General features: G+C 43.6%; 1 protein-coding gene across 1 annotated transcript in view; it reads right to left on the bottom strand.

Moving 5' to 3' along the window:
- Frmpd3 (FERM and PDZ domain containing 3) overlaps positions 1-13,538 on the bottom strand; it is a 69,593-nt gene extending 56,055 nt beyond the window's left edge. Inside the window, exons 1-3 of the mRNA XM_052171729.1 lie at positions 13,391-13,538; positions 9,963-10,065; positions 6,843-6,888 (exon numbers count right to left, since the gene is read on the bottom strand). Coding sequence (XP_052027689.1) covers positions 6,843-6,888; positions 9,963-10,065; positions 13,391-13,538 — 297 coding nt within the window. The remainder of the gene's footprint in view (positions 1-6,842; positions 6,889-9,962; positions 10,066-13,390) is intronic.
- Positions 13,539-18,752: the final 5,214 nt, after the last annotated feature.

Here is an 18,752-nt window from a genome sequence, read left to right as displayed (position 1 = left end):
AAGGCCATTCAAGTTACACCAGATGGGAACCACCATGCCTGCCTTTCAGCATCCAGGATAACTTAGAGATGAGTATACCCTCTCCTGGCCTGCAACCTTCCCTCAAACTACGTTTTATCTAGTCTCATTCCACACCTACCTCCAATATCACCACCTATTCCAATATCACTGGTGGTACTTGGTAATTCTGCTCAGCTTCCTGCACAAAGTGAGTTTGTTTCCACTTCTAGACTCACTTCCCACCATCCCCTACTTATCCCTACCTTTAGGGCATCCCAATATTCCTTTTGACCAGCTAAATGCTAGCCCTTCGTTAAAACCTAGTTCCAGCAGAATGTGGTAACACATACCTGTAACTCTAGCACTTAGGAGGCTAAGGAAGGAAGGAGGGTAGTTACGTTTTTAGGCCAGCCTGGGCTACATAGCGAGAGCCCAATCTCAGCAACTAAACAAACAAACAAAAAAAAAAAATGGAAAATAAGACAAAACAAGGCAATTATCATCTGGAGTAGGGAGGATCCTTAGAGATTATTGGGTCCAGTGTTTCCTAAATCCCATTGATCATCAGAATCACCTATGGGATTAGTACACACACTGAATTGTCTGCCACATCCAAGACCCATCGGCGAACTGTCTCCTGGAAGATTTGGCAATCAAACTTTAACATGGCAAGATTCCATTTAGAAGCAGTAATCTCCCTAAACCTACAAAATGCTAAATGCTTGCTTGATATGGGGACATAATATTGAGTATATATTGGGGTCTCCAAGACACTTTCTCAATAGCTTGAGAGAGAAGAGATTCTTTTAGTTAAATATTGTTACACATATATAGTTCTATATAGCTGTAAATACTGAATTAGCGCACGGCAAACAATTGCTCCAATGTTTCATGGAGATTATAACCTTAAATTCTTAAAATAACTCATTCTGGTAGAGTCTATTTTCTTCATTTCAGGAGGAGAAACTTGGAATCATGACTGTTAAGTGTCTTACTCGAGGCCTCCTCACTTCCAGTTTCCAGACTTAGGATTCAAACTCCAATTAAGTGGCCCTATAGCAAAAGCATTTGCCACTCTGCTGTGATGACTACTAAGCCCTACTGTGTTCATCCTTTGGGAAACTCTTTCACTCTCACTCTTTTCCAGCATGTCTCTCTTCTTACCTCAGGGTTTCACTTTGTAGCTCATATGGGCCTAGAACTATGTAGTGAGAGCTGACCTCAAACTCACAGTGATCAGTCCCAGATTCCCAGTACTTGGGATGCATGGACCAACATGCCCAGTTCTTCTGAGTACCTCTGCATGAGAGCTGACATAAGGAAAAAGAATGTTCATTACCTTGCTTTACCTCAGCTGGGAACCATGTATCAGACAATGCAAACTTTTCATGTCCTGAGCATGGTCACAAGTAACCAGGAAAGCACCGCACCATGGGTATTTTTGGAGGTTACAAATAAAAGTCAAGGGCTGGACAATTTTATGCACACAAAGTCTTTAGGAAGGATGAATTGTACACATATGTATGCAAGGCTGCCATTCAGTTGGGTTGTACTAATTTGGTCATCTTGGTTGTCAGATACTTAGGCATTCTTTTACATAGATTGGTAAGCAATAGCTTCCCTAAGTTTCCTAGGTGCCACTTGACATCTCCCTTGATAATGTTTTATAAATGTAAACCAGATAGAGGGTTAAAAACTGGCCCAACTAGGAAGCTTCCAAGATTTGTTGGTTCCTAAAGGTTTTTATTACTATACCTCCTGTGTATGTGCCTACCCACTTCTATGTTCCAAGGATGTGGAAAGAACAAACCAAGAACTAGTATGTGAGCTATCTGAGGGCAAGAGATGTGGCACCGTGCCTGTTTTATGAACTGCAATATTCCTATCCTACACAAGAGGCCAGAATAGCAGGGATCTGATAACAGTTTCACGAATTAGTGAATGAGTTAGAAGCTCTTGTCAGGGCAGGTAATTCTGTTTGAAAGATACACATAATCAACTAGGTTTTAGAGGAAAAGGACATTATTAGAAGAATGCCAAGTAGTGTAAAGAATAGTTAGAGGGCAATGAAAACTAAGAAATGCACAAGGAGGAGAAAGAAAGCAGCCTGGCCATCACAAAGGGGCCACAAAGTGGAGAAGCTGTAGCATCAGATGTGGGAGGAATGGGAGGGAAGAAGGTGCAGATGGATATGGTGGAAATGTTAGTTTCTTTGTTCTGCAAATCAGTCTGGTACTTCTGAGTTTAGGCTGTCTAGATAGCTAGAACCTGGGCTTCCTTCATTCAACCACTATTTATTAATACCTTTTCTGTGTCGGGTGTTGTTCCAGGTACTTGGGATACAGTACTCAAAAAACAGTCGACACCCTTTTGAGGTGATATTCTAATGAGGGACATAGATAACAAACATGTTAACAGTGTTTCAAGGGAATTTGAGATGATCAAGCCATTCTGGAAAAACAATCTGGCAGTTATTTAAACTAAACACACACTTACTATATGACCCAGCAATCACACTCTTGAGCATTTATCTCAGAGGAATGAAGACTTATGCTCACAAGAAACAAAAATGTTTATAGCAGCTTTATTTATAATAGCCTCAAATTAGATGCAACCCAGATGCCCTTCAATGGTGGATGATTAACTAAACTGGTGCATTCACACCATGGGATACTATTTGACAATAAAGGCAACAAAATATTGCTACACACAATTTGAATGAATCTCAAGGGCAATATGCTGAGTGAAACAAAGCTAAGTCCCAAAGGTTCCATGTAATTTTATGCCATATTGTTCCATTTCATAGTATTGTTGAAATAAGACAGATAGGGAGAACAGATTAGTGGTTAACAGGGATTTCAGATGGAGTGGGAGGAGTGGGTGTGTCTGTTTAAGGGCATCACAAGGAATCTCTCTTTTTTTTTTTTTTTTTTTTTTGTGGTAGACTGTTCCAGTGTCTTGATTGTATTGATGGATGTGTAAATGTACTGCCGATAAATTCACATGAAATTGTGTATATGTATAAGATCAATGCTGATTTCCTGAAGAGGAAAAAGAAAAGTTTATTCTTTTTGGCACAGGGTCTTACTATGTGTGATGACTACTATTGGCTGATAACTTGACTTCATCTAGAATGAACTAAAACACAGGTGGCTGATTACACACCTGTGAGGTTTCTTTTCTTAATGCAATCTTTTGAGGTGGGAAGCCACACCTTCTGTTGGCGGCTTCTGTAAAGGACACGGAAGAAGGAAGCTTGCTCTCTTTCCCGGCTTCTTCTCACTGGCAAGTCCATTCTTTCATTGGCATTAAAGCCTACTTCTTTGAGATTCCACTGTATACTAAAGACCAGCTGCGAAATCTAGCCTCAAGGGTTGAACTGAATATGTATATTCATATATATTATATCTGCATATGTATTCATTCTATAAGTCTGTTCCTCTAGAGAACCCTGACTAATACCTCATGCTGCTTACCTGTCACTCAAGATTTGAAGTGCTGAGGCTGCAGGCCTGAGCCATTGCTCTGATTTCCTAATTTTGATATTACGTTCTATACTTATGGAAGATGTAACCATTACTAACAACAGGCTATAGAATACCCATGATTTCTCCATACTAATTTTGCAATTTTCTGTGGCTACAATTAGTTTAAAAGAAAAGTTTTTAAAAATACAGTTGTTTGAGCTTTGAGGAAAAATTAACCAGTAGCCAGAGATAACGATGGATAGATACTGATTTAGAAATGGGAATCAAGCCAGGCATGGTGGTGCACACTTTCAAACCCAGCACTCAGGAGACAGAGACAGAGGGGATCTCTGAGTTTGACACCAGTGTCACACAGAGTGAGTTCTAGGACAGCCTGAACTACCCAGAGAAACCCAGTCTCAAAACACCAAAAAGAGTTGGGAGTAGTCAAGAAAAGCATCTTCGAAAATGTGACATTTGAAAAGACCACATTAACAGAGCAACCCTGCACCTCTAATCATGGACAGGGCAAGTGGACACAAGATCTCATGTAACTCAGGCTGTCCTTGAATAGACTATGTAGCAGAGACTACCCTTCAACTGATCCTCGTGCCTCTGCCTTCTGAGTGTGGTAACTGCAGGTGTGGCTAGAATAGTAAATTCTAACCTTGCAAAATGCCTGCTTTGAGGGTAGAACTAGTCCTTATTTTCAAGACAGGATAGGTAGGGATTGACTGCCCACTGCTCACTAGGCAACTACACATTGTGCAAGTAAAGTGGGGAGAGGACTATTCTTAAAGCTCATCGAGGGCCAGGGCTTGTTTTTTCAGATGTAAAGAGATGTAAGTAAGTAAGGCCTGTTTGCCTAGGGTATTGTGCATGTTGTTGTACATGTGAGAATGCTATGGGTATGTGTGTATATGCAAGTGTGTGTGAATGAGTAGTGTGTTCACATGTATGTGTAAGTTTGAAAAGAGCTGTGCACCCCTGAGCAAGGTAGCAAGTTCCAGGTTGAATTTGAACCCTGCTTTTTTGATTTGTGAACCTCAGTGCTCCATTTCTAGTTTTACAGATAAACATGTCTTTCATTGAAAACTCTTTCCCTCCATCTGTATCTGGTGTCTGGAAAATCCCACCCTTCTCTCAGGGTCCAGCTTTGGTTCTGTCTTCTTCAATGGTGTGTGCCATAAGTGCTGGGGTACAAGAAAGTTTTGTGACACTAGGAAATGTCATACAGGCTGGAGGTGGAGTGAGGGTTAGAAGCTTTGCATCTGGTTTGTGATTTAAGTCAAGGCTGCTGTAAAGATACACGCTAGTAATGGACACCGATGTAATCCAATGTCTAGGAGGGGGAAATTGGAGCTGTGGCCTTCTGATAGCAGAGGTGTTAGTGTTGATTAGTATGATAATGTATGCTTAGGAAACATTCTACAACTCCAAATCTCAATTTACAGATTAGAAAAGGGGATTCATCCAAGGTCACATGGCTAGCTTCTGAATGTATCAGGAGAAAGTGGAAGCTCTGTTCCAACTCTGTCTCACTATAGAACTTGGCTGGCCTGAAACTGGTTATGTACTCTAGGCCGGCTAGAAATCTCAGAGATCCACTTTTCTCTGACTTCTAAGTGCTAAGATTAATGGTGTGAGCCCGCCTACCCGGCCCAACTTCATTTTTTATTAGATATATTCTTTATTTACATTTCAAATGATTTCCCCTTTCCTGGTTCCTCTCCCCAAGTCCCATAAGCCCTCTCCTGTTCCCCTGTTCCCCAATCAAGCCCTGCCCACTCCCTGGTACTCCCCTACACTGCTGCATAGAGCCTTTCCAGGACCAGGGCCCTCTCCTTCCTTCTTCTTGGGCATCATTTGATATGTGAATTGTTTCTTGAGTATTCCGAGCTTCTGGGCTAATATCCAATTATGAGTGAGTGCATACCATGTGTGTTCTTTTGTGATAGGGTTACCTCACTCAGGATGATATTTTCCAGTTATATCCATTTGTCTAAGAATTTCATGAATTCATTGCTTTTAATAGCTGCATAGTATTTCATTCTGTAAATATACCACATTTTCAGTATCCGTTCCTCCGTTGAGGGACATGTGGGTTCTTTACAGCTTCTGGCTATTATAAATAGGGCTGCTATGAACATAGTAGAGCATGTGTCCTTATTACATGCTAGGGAATCCTCTGGGTATATGTCCAGGACTGGTATAATGGGGTCCTCAGGTAGTATTATGCCCAGTTTTCTGAGGAACAGCCAGACTGATTTTGGGAGTACCAGCTTGCAATCCCACCATCAGTGGAGGAGTTTTCCTCTTTCTCCACATCCTCGCCAGCACCTGTTGTCTCCTGAGTTTTTGATCTTAGCCATTCTGATTGGTGTGGATTAAAGACTTCCACATAAAACCAGACACACTGAAACTAAGAGAAAAGAAACTAGGGAAGACCCTTGAGGACATGGGCACAGGTGAAGATTTCCTGAACAGAACACCAATAGCTTATGCTCTAAGATCATGAATTGACAAATGGGACCTCATAAAATTACAAAGTTTCTGTAAGGCAAAGGACACTCTCAATTGGACAAAACAGTAACCAACAAATTGGGAAAAGATCTTCACCAACCCTACATCAGATAGAGGGCTAATATCCAATATATACAAAGAACTCAAGAAGTTAGATCCCAGAGAGTCAAACAACCCTATTAAAAAATGGGGTACAGAGCTAAACAAAGAATTCTCAACTGAGGAATATCGAATGGCCGAGAAGCACTTAAAGAAATGTTCAACATCCTTAGTCATCAGGGAAATGCAAATCAAAACCAACTTCAATTTTTTTAATGAAATGTTTATGTGGTGCTGGGAGTCTAACCCAGGACACTGAGCATGCTAGACAAGTACTGTATCATTTTCATCTCTAGGCACCCCAACCATGAAAATGCTTCAAATGTAGTACCAGGTCTCACACATCACAGGCCAGGTGCATAGTCTTCATGTGGATGAATAAAAGTAGCACCCACTCCCTGCCAGGGCTTTATGGGAGATAGGCACATTCAAGTGGAGCACAGCAAAACCATGGCCGAAAACAGACTCTAAACTGGGGCAGGGAGCGATTTAACTTGGTAAAGCAGAGGACATGCTGCAGAGCAGAGCTCTACACAGCTCTTCAAAATTGTCAGCCCTGAATATGGGAGTAGATAGCATGTTTACCTTCACTCCTAAATCTGTTGCCTCTCGTGTCTGTCCTACTCTCTGATCCCACTTCCTTCCTAGGTCTCTGATACCCTTTCCATCCTAGGGTGCTATTTTCCATAATGGAGTCACTTCTTCTTAGGCAGGAGGCAGGATGAAGGGCAGATGGCACAGAGGCTCACTCACCTGATGAGTGTGCAGAACTGTAAGAACGATGGATTCCTTAGCACTCCTATGGAGAAAAGAGGGAACAGGAGAGCAGTATATCATGCACTAGGTATTCATCTGGTACAAGAAGCACCACCAGAATGTTCCCTTGGGTTGCATTCAGGTATATGGATTAGGACAGAGGATAATCTGAGGATCAGCATGAATGCCTTGCTTCTCATCATTTGTGGAGGCCGACACAAACCCCATCCGTATTGGTTCATACAGGTGCTCAGCAATGGTATTGGCATTACCTCCGGGCTTGTCATTTCTCAGGTTTTCTTTTCACGTTCCCTCTCACATGCTCTGTAGAAATCACTAAACCTTAGGTACAATTTTATCTGTAGACTAGAAAATTCTCAAGGAAAACGACAGGCCTGAATTATAGAACTCAAAGGGCACACAGCCAGAGAGTCCTGGGAGTCATGTACAATGATTATTGGCAATTTGGTATTTAAGCAAGAAGAGAAACTCAAAGAAAAAACCCAAAGGAGGTCATTTGGTCATTGTGACTCATACTCAACAGATTTGTTTTAATTGAGGGACGAAGAAATGAGAGCCAGGGAGCAACAGATGGAAGCCCAGACTCTCCAGATAGCAAATATTCAAAAGGATGAAGAGTCCAAAACTCTTCCAACAAGAATTATGCCAGCGATCAAAGAGGCTGTGGGGTATGAAAATTCTTTCCCAGGAATATATAATCTTTTAAAATAACTGAGTAAAATGGGAATAGTTTTCCCTGAAGGAGTTTTCCATTTCCTTGTTAGCCTTTTTCAAATGTTTATTTAAAGGCACCCAAGGAGAGTCATGCTGGGTCTGACACCATATAATACACCTAGAATTCCAGTACTTAGATGGCAGAGGCAGGAAGATCATGAGTTTGAGGCCAGCATGGACTACACAGTGAGACCCTATCTCAAATAACACCAGCAGCAGCAAGCAGCAGCAACAGTATGAAATCTACCTTCATATTTGGTTATTCATATTTTGTCTAAGACTCCTGCCTAAGGACTTCTAGTGAACATTTCCCAAATTTGTTGAGGCAAAGTCTATTCATTAATCAGCTCCGAGATCTAGGAAGTTACCAGAGCAAAGAGCTGAATTATAGGGAGAATTTTCAGCAAGCAGTTCATCTTGAGTAGGGAAGGGGCATTTGGTCACCTGCTCCAGTCCTCGCCAGCTATCCCCATTCTGTTATGAAGAAAACGAGTTTTTACAGTGATTTACAGGGCTCTCTACAAGCTGGACTTTTCTTCTATGATGTTTCATCCCTTATCATACCAGACTCCCGGGGCATCTCCCCTGTTCCTCCTTTAGGGAAGACAACAGTACTGTCTTAAGGATCTTTATACTGGCTCTTCTTTAGCCAAGGGCTTTGCTACCTTCAAGTCTGTCTTCACATGTCACCTTCTCAGTGAAGCCAATAGTAGACACTGTTTAAGGTTACATTCTTCACTATTGTGCCCAGAAATCTGACCTTCAAAATCTTTATTTACGTCTTATATATTGCATGTACAATTACTTACCCTGTTCACTGTGGAGTTTCTTTTCACTAGACTGCAAATGCTAATAAGCCAAGAGGTTTTGTCTCTTATTCACTGCTGTGTCTTCAATGCCTAAAGAAGTATCTGGTGCATAGTAGACAATAATGCATATTCATTGAGTGAATGGATGGATGGATGAGCCATTAGCACCTGAGTTATAAAAAGAGCAAGGTTTGCTTTTACACTGAAGAAGCTCCAGACTCCCTTACAAAATTGGACTACTTTGCTCTAGGGTTTGAAGCTATCCACTAGAAGCAAAGAAGGACTTCTGATGGGCCAGCTGAAAGAACTCCCACATGTAACAGCGGGGGTAAAAGGGAGTTCTCTCTAGACTGGTGTAGTAGTGGAGGGTGAAGGGGATAGTGTGAGGAGTAAGGCAATGTAAAGGAGAGTTGAATTTGAAGAAGAGACAAACAAGGGTCGTTAGGGACCAGAGGTATTTGGAGTTACAGGGTGTATATATGACAAAGAGGATCTACTCAGGACAGAACAGTCCAATACCCATCAAGCAGACTGGAGCCTGCTGTACTGTACGCAGAGTGCAAAGTCAGCCTCAGAAAGTCAGGGAGTATCTCTGGGAGCAGCTGGTCTGTGGGGAGTCCCAAAGAGATAGAAGAGAAGTAAAACACTCTGAACCAAGTGCAGGAGAAGACAGATGCAAAGATGAAGGAAGATCACATATAGGAGAGAGAGAGAGAGAGAGAGAGAGAGAGAGAGAGAGAGAACCAAAGTTCTGCAAACTGAGATTAGTTTATTGAATTTACTCCTTACTTTTATCCTGTTTCTTATGAAGAAAACTATGCAAAAGTGTGAGCATGTGGTATGGGACAAGGTGTGTGTGTGTGTGTGTGTGTGTACATGTGTGAATGTAAGGGATGGGCAAAGTCAGAGTAATTACTCTGAATTTATGAATGACTGACACTTTTCTTTCTCACTGGTTCCCATCTGTGAAAGACATTAAGGTGACATGAATATTGAGGACAGAATCAACCAACCAACCAACCAACCTCTCTCTCTCTCTCTCTCTCTCTCTCTCTCTCTCTCTCTCTCTCTCTCGTGGTGTGTGTGTGTGTGTGTGTGTGTGTGTGTATGTGTGTGTGTGTATTGGATTCTCATCAATCACTTGGCTCATCCCACTATACAGTAAGAATGTGTGTGTGTGAGTGTGTGTGTGTGTGTGTCTGTCTCTCTGTGTGTGTGTGTGTGTGTATGTGTGTGTGTGTGTGTATTGGATTCTCATCAATCACTGGGCACATCCCACTGTTCAGTAACTGCCAAACTTCAAAACTCCAAAACAAAAGGACTTGGGTGCAGAGACAAGTTGGGGAGGACAGTGCAGCAAGGCACATTTTTTGTCTACTCATGTCACTAGCCTGTGGTGACCCTTACTGGCTGATAGCCACACTTGTAGTTGGCCAGGAGCTCTGGCTAGAGCTGTTCTTCCTCAGAGGGTTTCTTCCCAGGGCCTTGAAAAATAATGGTAGCCATTTGCTACTGGTGGGACGGGGTGGGGACACTGCTCAGTTCCTGTCAAGGCCCCAGAGGCCCCTGTTACCTGATGAGTTCTATGAACCTCTCCCTGGGGGCTTCACTCACGTCCTCCTCATTAATAGCCACAATCTGGTCACCAGCCAGGAGCTTGTCCTCAGAGGGGCCTCCTGCAGAGGAGAGGAGAGAGGCATGAGGGCTCAGAGCTACTGCCAGGAATATGCACGTCTGGGCAAAAGCCATGGTGCCTGAGGGAGTCAAGCCAATAAAGAGAGAGAACTCCAGGGGAGGCCTGCGAATCATGAAGACTGAGGTGTGGTAGCAGAGGGGTTCTAGTTCTGGCTTCTGCCCATAGAGGACAGAGGGATGAAGAGAGAGAATGGAGTATAGCTCCTTTAGCAGGGAACAAGTCTCCAAGCTCAGACACAGTAAGTGCCTGCCTGGCTCGAAAGAGGAACAGAGACTTGTGTCTCATTTGAGAGGTCTACTTAGGTACAATGAATGGTTTCCGGACTGCTGGAGGTGGGTACAATGACAAGAGCAAAAGGAAGAATATTCTCACTCGGATATTATCCACATTTATTCATACGCTTGGAGAGGGAGAATGGATTTTGAGACTTATAGGGTTTAACTTTTTCCAACCCTGAGGGATACTATCCCTTACAAAAGTCTAAACAAACTACAGGTCCCTTAGGCAGCAGGAAATCTGATGCTGCTTTTCACGGTTCCCTTTCCCATCTCCAAGGGTGAGGTTAAGAACAGATCTGTGGGGAAGCTATGTGCTTTGGTTACAGTGAAGGGTGGGATGGAGAGGTGTCATGGGCTGTGCTGCCTCTGCTAACTAGGAAAATAAGGAGTCAGATCCAGCATGACCTTCATAGTTATCTATGGCCATTTTAATAGGCCAGATCCCAACTTTTCTCTGTACAAAGAAATGCGCTGCCTATTTCCCCTCAAAAACATATACATAACAAATCTGTCAGTCAAGACCGGGTGTGATGGCACGGGCCTATAATCCCAACTGCTAGGGAGGCTGAGACAGGAAGATCTGAAGTTCAAGAATGCCAGGGCTACTAAGTAAGTACAAGGCCAGTCTGGGAAAATCAGCACGACCCTATGACAAGACCCTGTGTGAAGACAGGCGAGAAGTAAGGGTTTGTTTTAGCCCAGCATACATGGGGTTGAAAATGCAAGTACAAAAATAAAAAAGAGTCACCTGAGCATATATCAATGGCTCTGGAGCCAGGGACTCATATGCTGGCACAGCAAGAAGGTGTCACCAATGGAACAGTGAGGGAATATAGTAGGGCATGCCCTGCCAGCTCAGTGACTTCAGGAATTGTAGGCATGTGGTTGACAGTCATACTCTTTGCAGCCGCTGAACTGGACTCCAATCCTGCAGTTGCAATTCACTGTGTGACCTTGAGTGAGACTTTGAATGTCTCCTAGTTGCTTATCTGTTAACTGAGAAAATGACAGTACCCATACATCATAAGAATCGTGGGAAGATAAAGGAGATGATGAATGTATAGTACTTAAAAAGCGGACTAAGCCAGGTAAAGCTGCTCACACCTGGAATCCTAGTACTTGGGAAGTGGAGGCAGGCAGATCAGGAGTTCAAGGCCAGTCAGAGTCACACATCGAGTTAAAGGCCACCTTGGGCTGCATAAAAGCTTGTCTCACCAATGGGACAAAACAAAGGATACAAAATAGATGATCACTGTTGGTGAGAGCTGACTAAATGGTGGTTATTGGATCTTCCATTTGCTTTATTCCTTCTATCTACTTCGGTCAAAACCAAGTATCTTTGGCTAGGGATGTAACTCTGTTGGTGGAGTGCTTAGCCCTTAGGCCATGGGCTTACTCTGCAGAACCACATAAACTGCATGTGGTGGTGCACAGCTGTGATCCTAACACTGGAGAGAGACTAAGACAAGACAAAGTCCAAAGATAGCCTGGGCTACATAGCTTATATCCAGCCATCCAGGGCTGTGCAAGACCCTGTCTCTAAAACAAATAAAAAGCCAACCAAAAGAAAATCACAGTCTCTTAGGTGGAGGCTACTTTACCTATTTCCCTTCCTTCTTCAGGGATGGGATCTGAGGGAAGGGCTTTTTCCCAGCCTTCAGATTCTGTTTACTTGGAAGTTAATGTAGGGGTTCCTGGTGGTCTGTTGTTATACTAACTTTTACCTACACCTTTTTTTCCAAGACAAATTTGATTTCTGATCAGAAGACAAACTCTTTTGCCAAACTGCGTGACTGACTCAGGAGCCTTAGGTCATCCACAAACTCCTGTATTGAATTTTGTTTGCTTGTGCCCTCCAGTTGAAGAGAATTTACAGAAAAATATTTTTTTCCTTTTCCTTTGAGGATAGTGAAATTCATCAAATTTCTGCAAGACCGGTTCGTACTCTGGCTGCTCTTTTTGACTGAGTGAGAAACCATTGTAAACATCTCAAGCCTCAGGCCTAGCAAGGGAGAAATAAAGCTCCTTTTTGTCAGTGCATAGGAGATTCAAACACAACCATGCTCTGGCTCTATTTCATTCATGATGACAGGGCTTTCTGCTTGGGGACAGGTATTCCTTTTCCTATTCTCCTGTGGTTCCTTTCAAGCCCAACCTGCCCCTCACCTACTCAGACAGGCTGTGAGCAAAACACTTGTCCAGCTGCTCCCTAGGTGACTGACCCTGCTATGCCTCAGTTTCCTCATTTGTAAAATGGGAGTGGTGCCTCTTACCTTGCTGACCTTTCTGTGAGGACTAAGCAAAAGGAAATGCAGAACATGGGAGATGCTTCAACAATGGGAGATCTTGCTACTGCCAGTCTGGCCTGAGACAGTTGGCTGTTCTAGTTTACCCAACTCACCAGTGGTCTTGGTCCTATTTCTCATCTTCACTGGCTCATCTTTCTCATGAATAGTCTTTACAGCCTGGAGGTCAGAATCTGTGTGTGTGTGTGTGTGTGTGTGTGTGTGTGTGTGTGTGTGTGTGTGTGTATACATCAGAAAATAGCTTTGTGGAGCTGATTCTTTCCTTCCATGTTTTTGTGGGTTCCAGAGATCAAACTTAGGTCATCAGGCCTGCACAGTAAGTGCTTTTAGGCACTAAGAAATCTCTCTGGCCCCCAGATTCTTGAGGACAGGAGCAGTGTCTTATGCTTCCCTGCAACACTGCTGGGCTTAGAGTTGGCATTCTATAAATACTCGTTGAATTAAATTGAATGGTACTTTCTCATCCAGGGTATTGCATCTCTCCTATGCATATTCAGTGCAAAGGAAAGGTTTGTTTTTGTTTTCTCCAAATTCTCTTAACTGCAGTCTTTGTCTCAGGCCCCAAGTCATTCAATGGTTTGGCATTAGTTGGCAAATCTTTACCTACTCTTGGTAAATTACTCAGTAAGCCCATATACTTGGATGCTCTGCTTTCTTGGAAGATAGGTAGGCACTGAAGATAAAAGCCAGGGGCTGGAAGTACCCTCTGAGGGACACCTACCTGGCCTCACAGATCGAACCACCACAGGTCTCTCACTGCCAGCCACGAAGCCAAAGCCATATATAGGGTCTCGGTGTATGGTCACTTGTCGTAGTGTCTCTGCTGGCAGCTGTACACATTCCATATCATTTGCGCTCTCTTCCTGCATCACATGACTGGGGGAAGGGGAAGATAGGAGCAAAAAAGATGCAAAGGGAACTAAGCCTCAAAACCAGCTTGGAAGACATCAATTATGGTTCTGGCTATGATACCTGGGAGACCACAGCTTAATTTCCTACATGTTTTGGGACCAGCAGAAGCAATGACTACCATCATAGTTCATACTGGAGTAAGAGAGAGGAAGGAGAAGCTACTAGTCTTCAGGAGAAACTGGTGTCATGGGAATTGCAAGTCACACTAATTCTTTATGGTGTTGGGACTGTAGAAGAAGCCCACATGCACATGTATTGTTCTGAAGTTACTGGTATCACCTATCTTAATTGACTATTAACTCCCTAAAGAAATCTACACCTCCCCCAACCAGGGAACAAGCCACAAAAGCAGGCAAATAAGTGGGAAAGGAAATGTGAAGTCATTCGAGAACAAGGAACATCTTCATGAAGTCCTTGTGCAATTTTAAACTTTAATGTCTATTAGGTAATATATAAAAAGGAACTATTTAGGTGGCATATATAAACAAGCGTGCTAATGTTCAGGCCCATTACTTTACACAATTGTATATAATGCCAACTTATTTCACTTAATGGGACAGCTGGAAAATGGCTCCTCTGGGCCAGAAGGGGAGCTTCTTGAGGCTGCTGACAGATCTGAAACTCAGCCAAGGCTGGGGAAGAGGAAACACTTCCCTCACACCTGGAGAAGATTCCGTGTTGTTCTCTTGATGCTTACACCTTAAGCTCCTGAAGGTTACCACTACACAAAGAGCTGTATAGAGAGCTTCTACACCAAAGGCCAGGACGAGGCATACTTCAGGTTGATAGGCCTGGGTGTAGCATTCGGATGAAGAATCCTGAGGAATGTGAGCTCAAGGACAGTAGAGTTTGTGGGACACTGGGTCCCTGGGATGAGGGAGTTAGTAAGACGGGGAATGATGGTCTAGAAGAAGGACAAATCAGGCAGAAATGGAAGAGAGAGGGCCAGAAACAAGGCACTCAGAATCTTAGCAACTTGCATTGGCCCCCCTGTATCCTCGGGATTTCAGGCGTAGCAGATGAGCCTAGGTTCCTTACCCCAGTATATCTATTCCCTAAAATTAAAGGTCTATCCAGGGTCCTTGAAAACAGAGGAGTAGGAGTTAATTAATTAAACTAGTATAAGGTCTGTACTAGGATGTGGGAGGCTTTGACCCTATGAGAATGATGCAATTGTTGACTAAGAAATTCCAACTACTTCAGTGGCAGGTGGGTTCAAGCAGCTAGGTTGTTTATTAGGAATCAACTAATTAGAGTAAGCTTTGGACTATTTGTGGGGGAGATGGGACTTAGAACAATTGTATAAAAGATAAATGATAGTCCAGCAGAGACCTTGCAGCTAGCTCTCTCTAGCACCAGGGCTGATATGAATGCAGCCACATGTACTCTAGCTATACCTAATATGGCCTGGAGACCTGTCTGTTATCCCTTAGGGAGGTAGAACGGGATGCTAGGAAAGGGCCAGCCTCTAAAAGGCAAATCTAGAAGCTGGCTCCCCCCTTCTTCCTACCATAGTAAGACAAATGAATGCTTTCTAACTGAAAGGCGCAAAACAGCTGGAAAGTGGTTTGGCTATTGTCCTGGATAAGTATTTTTTGGGGGAAGGACAGGGGCTCTTTGAGAATGTGACCTGAGGTGCTTTTCTGACTTCAGTTTCTGTTGGTAGGAACAAATTTGGATTTAAAGTGAGCCAGAGAACATTGTCTTGGGTTACCATCTTGCCTCAGCCTTGAGGTTGCTGCTCTAATGAGCCTTTGTCTCTTGCCATCCAGCCTCCAAGACATAAGAAGCCTCTTCCTGGGATGATATAAACTGGTTGCCAGTGTGGGTACCAAGTGTGGCAGAGTGGGTGGCTGAGATCCTATAGGGCTGCACAGACCCAGGTGTGGGCACCAAAGAGACTGCAGGTATGCCAAAGAAGTATTCTGTCCTGTTCTGAACTCACCCTCCCATCCCAACCACTAATAATCCAGCGCCCCCCCCCCCCCCGGCCATTTTCTTTTCCTTCAGCTTTCAGTGGTCCTAGAGGTACCACACCACCAGTACTGATGAAAACAGTCACTCTTGGAGCCAGAGCAACCAATGAGCCAGAAGCCTTTAGTGACATATTTTTGCTTTATTCTTCTTACCCACAATTGTCCATCAATGTGTATTTATTGAATAACTACTCAGACAGTCCATCCCCGAAGACACTGAGAAGCTTTAGGTCTTTGACTATGAAGAGCTACCAGTCTCACCAGTCTAACCAGAAGAGAAAGACAAGGGTCTGATGCATACAAAAATTGAAGTGTGGTTGAGATCAGTAGATGAACTTGTCAACAAATTCAGCCATATAAATTCACAGAAAGGTTGTAAAAGTTGGAGAAGGTGCCGTGAAGGGTGTGGGGATGTTTCCGGATGGCCAGGAAAGGACAGAGTGTGGAAGAGATGGGAACCCAAGCTCTCTCTTTCTCTCACAGGGGATGAAGCTATTCCATCACCAAAGTCATGGCTCCAGGTGAAACTTAAATCACATTTTGTTCGCCATTAAGATTGTTCCAGAGCTGAACTAACTGTCCCTAACTGGATCCTTCTCAATTCTACAAGAATCTGATGTGTCCCAGTGCCTAGGCCTTCCCACACATCTTGAGTCACGGCAGAAACCTCTATTAACAGGCCCAGGAGGCCATTTTAGAATCCAAATGGAAGGTCTTCCTTTCCTCCTGTGGTCTGCATTTTTCAGTGTCTGCAGCCCAGTCCCTCTGAAATTTGCTAAGTGTCTGGAGACTTGGGAGTGTCACTGAAGGCAAGCAATGATGGATGAGAGGAGCTCAGCTGTCCAAAGGCCATATGACTGCCTTCCTGGGGAAACTAGGCAATTTGACTTGGCTCCTGTTCTCTCCAAACAGGTTAACTCTGAGAAAAATTATGAAGCAGCCAGAGCTCATGAGTCCTTCATTGCTTTATTTCTGGTGTCTGCTATTTACTTCCATCCTTTGCTCCCAAACATACAACACCTTCATCCTGTCCCTGTTTTTTACTCAAGGTCTCTAAAGTACCAGCTCATCTTACACTAGGGTGACCCTCTCCATCCAGTGATTCAAGCACAAGTTCTAGCCTTTTCCTTCTGTCTCATAGTAACAACCTTTTAGATCCATGTGCTTCTTTGCATATTGACACCTATTACCTCATTTGAGAAAAAGTACTTTCCCATCCATTATCTCCTCCAAGCTGCTATCTGTCCTGCCAAAGAGGTGAGGTGACTGCCCCCCCCCCACCCCTGCCCCCAGCCCTCAAGGTAGAAGGAGCAGACATCCTCAGAAGCTGAGCACATCCGGGATCCAGCTGGAGCCAAATCTCCTTGGCAGGTCCTGAAATCCCAGCACTACCAGCTACATGCCGTCAGACTCTGGGACCCCTGACCACCCAGAATTTCCATTGCAAGACGGCTCATACCCCGTGAATAGCAGCAAGCCACGTCTCAGCTAGGCCTGGGTACTCAGCATACATTGTCATTAACCTGTCTCTGATCCTGTTCACACTGTGTTGTTGGGGAGAAAGAAATGAGATCATGGTTACAGACAAGAAGCACTTAGAAGGTTAAGCATATGACATGAATGTAGAGGTGACAATATTATGGGTAGCATTATTCAGGGTGACTGACCAGAAGAACAGAGGAAGGGAGCCAAAAGGACCCTTCACCCAAAGTCACACCCTTCATTTTCAAGAGACAGCCTCATAATGCACTCTGCTTCTTCATTAGCCAGCGAGCCCATTTCCTGTCCCAATTATCAGACAATCTGACTGCAATTGAATGTCTTGATTCCTCTGTGGACTAACCTGATCTCCATCACTGGCCAAAGAGAAACCAGGAGCTGTAGTTTGAGCTAACAACTGTTGCTAGGCTGGATGAGGAGGCTAAAGACAGATGAACTGACAGGAAAATGAAATGGTTCTGAGCGAATGCTCTGTCTTCTTATGCTTTGGGGCACAAGGACTAAAATGTTACAGTTACATTGCCAGGCATTGGCTTTTACTTCTCCATCCTTCCTTGCCTTTGGCTCCTTTTTCTTTACATTTGGTTGGCTCCTTGGGGAGTCTTGTCATTCTCCTTGAAACTGGCAGGATTCGGAGCCATGTGGCGCCAATTAGCCCTCTGATTCCAGTAACTGGAGCCTGACTCTTCTGGAAGCTCCAAAGATGCAGCACAGCAGGCAAGCAGCTGGGTCCCTATGAGATGGCATGGACTCCAGGTGGCAGTAACAGGAGTCCCATCCCTGGAGTTCTGAAATAGCCCCTCTGGGGGTAGAAGTCTTTCCCCTTGTAAAGGTGCCCTCATCTCTCATTCTAGCTGGCTGCTTCTTACTATGTATTGCTCTTCAAATTTTAATGTGCACATGGGTCATGTGTGAGTATTACCAAATTATTCTGAGATAGCAGGTCTGTAGTCAGCTCTGACATTCTGACACTTTTCAGGGTGATACCGCTATTGAGTATAGTTTGGTATGTAAGGACATTATCCTTAGACGACAGGAGGATCACAGTCAGGTGGGAGAGTTGAGGTCTTTTTTTTTTTTTTTTTTTTTTACTTAGTCTTGTTGCACCATCAAAGGTCCCAATTACAACACAACTGTTGCCAGGGATGTATAATCCCTGTATAATCCGAGGAACTGGGACACATACGTAGGAATAAGAGTTCAAGGTCATCCTCCTCTACAGAAGGCAGGCGAGGCTACATGAGACCTTGTTTCAAAAATACTAAAAACCATATCAGTAAAAAAAAAAAGGTTCATTATCATCCATCAGGAACACATTAATTTCTGTAAACAAAGCTCTGGACGGCTGACTCAGATTTATCTGAGGAATGCATATGGAGATCTCTAAACATTCGTAAAATGAGACAGGCAAGAGCTAGGAGAAGAAAAATAGGAATAGGTTGATTTGGCCCTACTGGAGAATTTGGTCAGCCAAGGATTAGTTCAAATACTAGAGATGCCAGGGAGTCAGGTAAGTTAGATGTTGAAAGAAAGGATACTGTAAAGTATTACGTGTTTACTGAGGACTTACCATGCTCCAGGGTCTGACTTATTCCCCTCCATCTTTACGGCAACCCCCTGAGCTAGGCAGTAGTATGACTAATTTACAGATAAGAAAACAGACACGAGAGATCCATACAGCCTTATGAGCCACGT

This window comes from Apodemus sylvaticus, chromosome X, assembly GCF_947179515.1.
Source record: "Apodemus sylvaticus chromosome X, mApoSyl1.1, whole genome shotgun sequence".
Taxonomy (NCBI): domain Eukaryota; kingdom Metazoa; phylum Chordata; class Mammalia; order Rodentia; family Muridae; genus Apodemus; species Apodemus sylvaticus.
The sequence above is the reverse complement of the archived record's forward strand: the minus strand, read 5'-3'. Positions and strand labels throughout refer to the sequence as shown.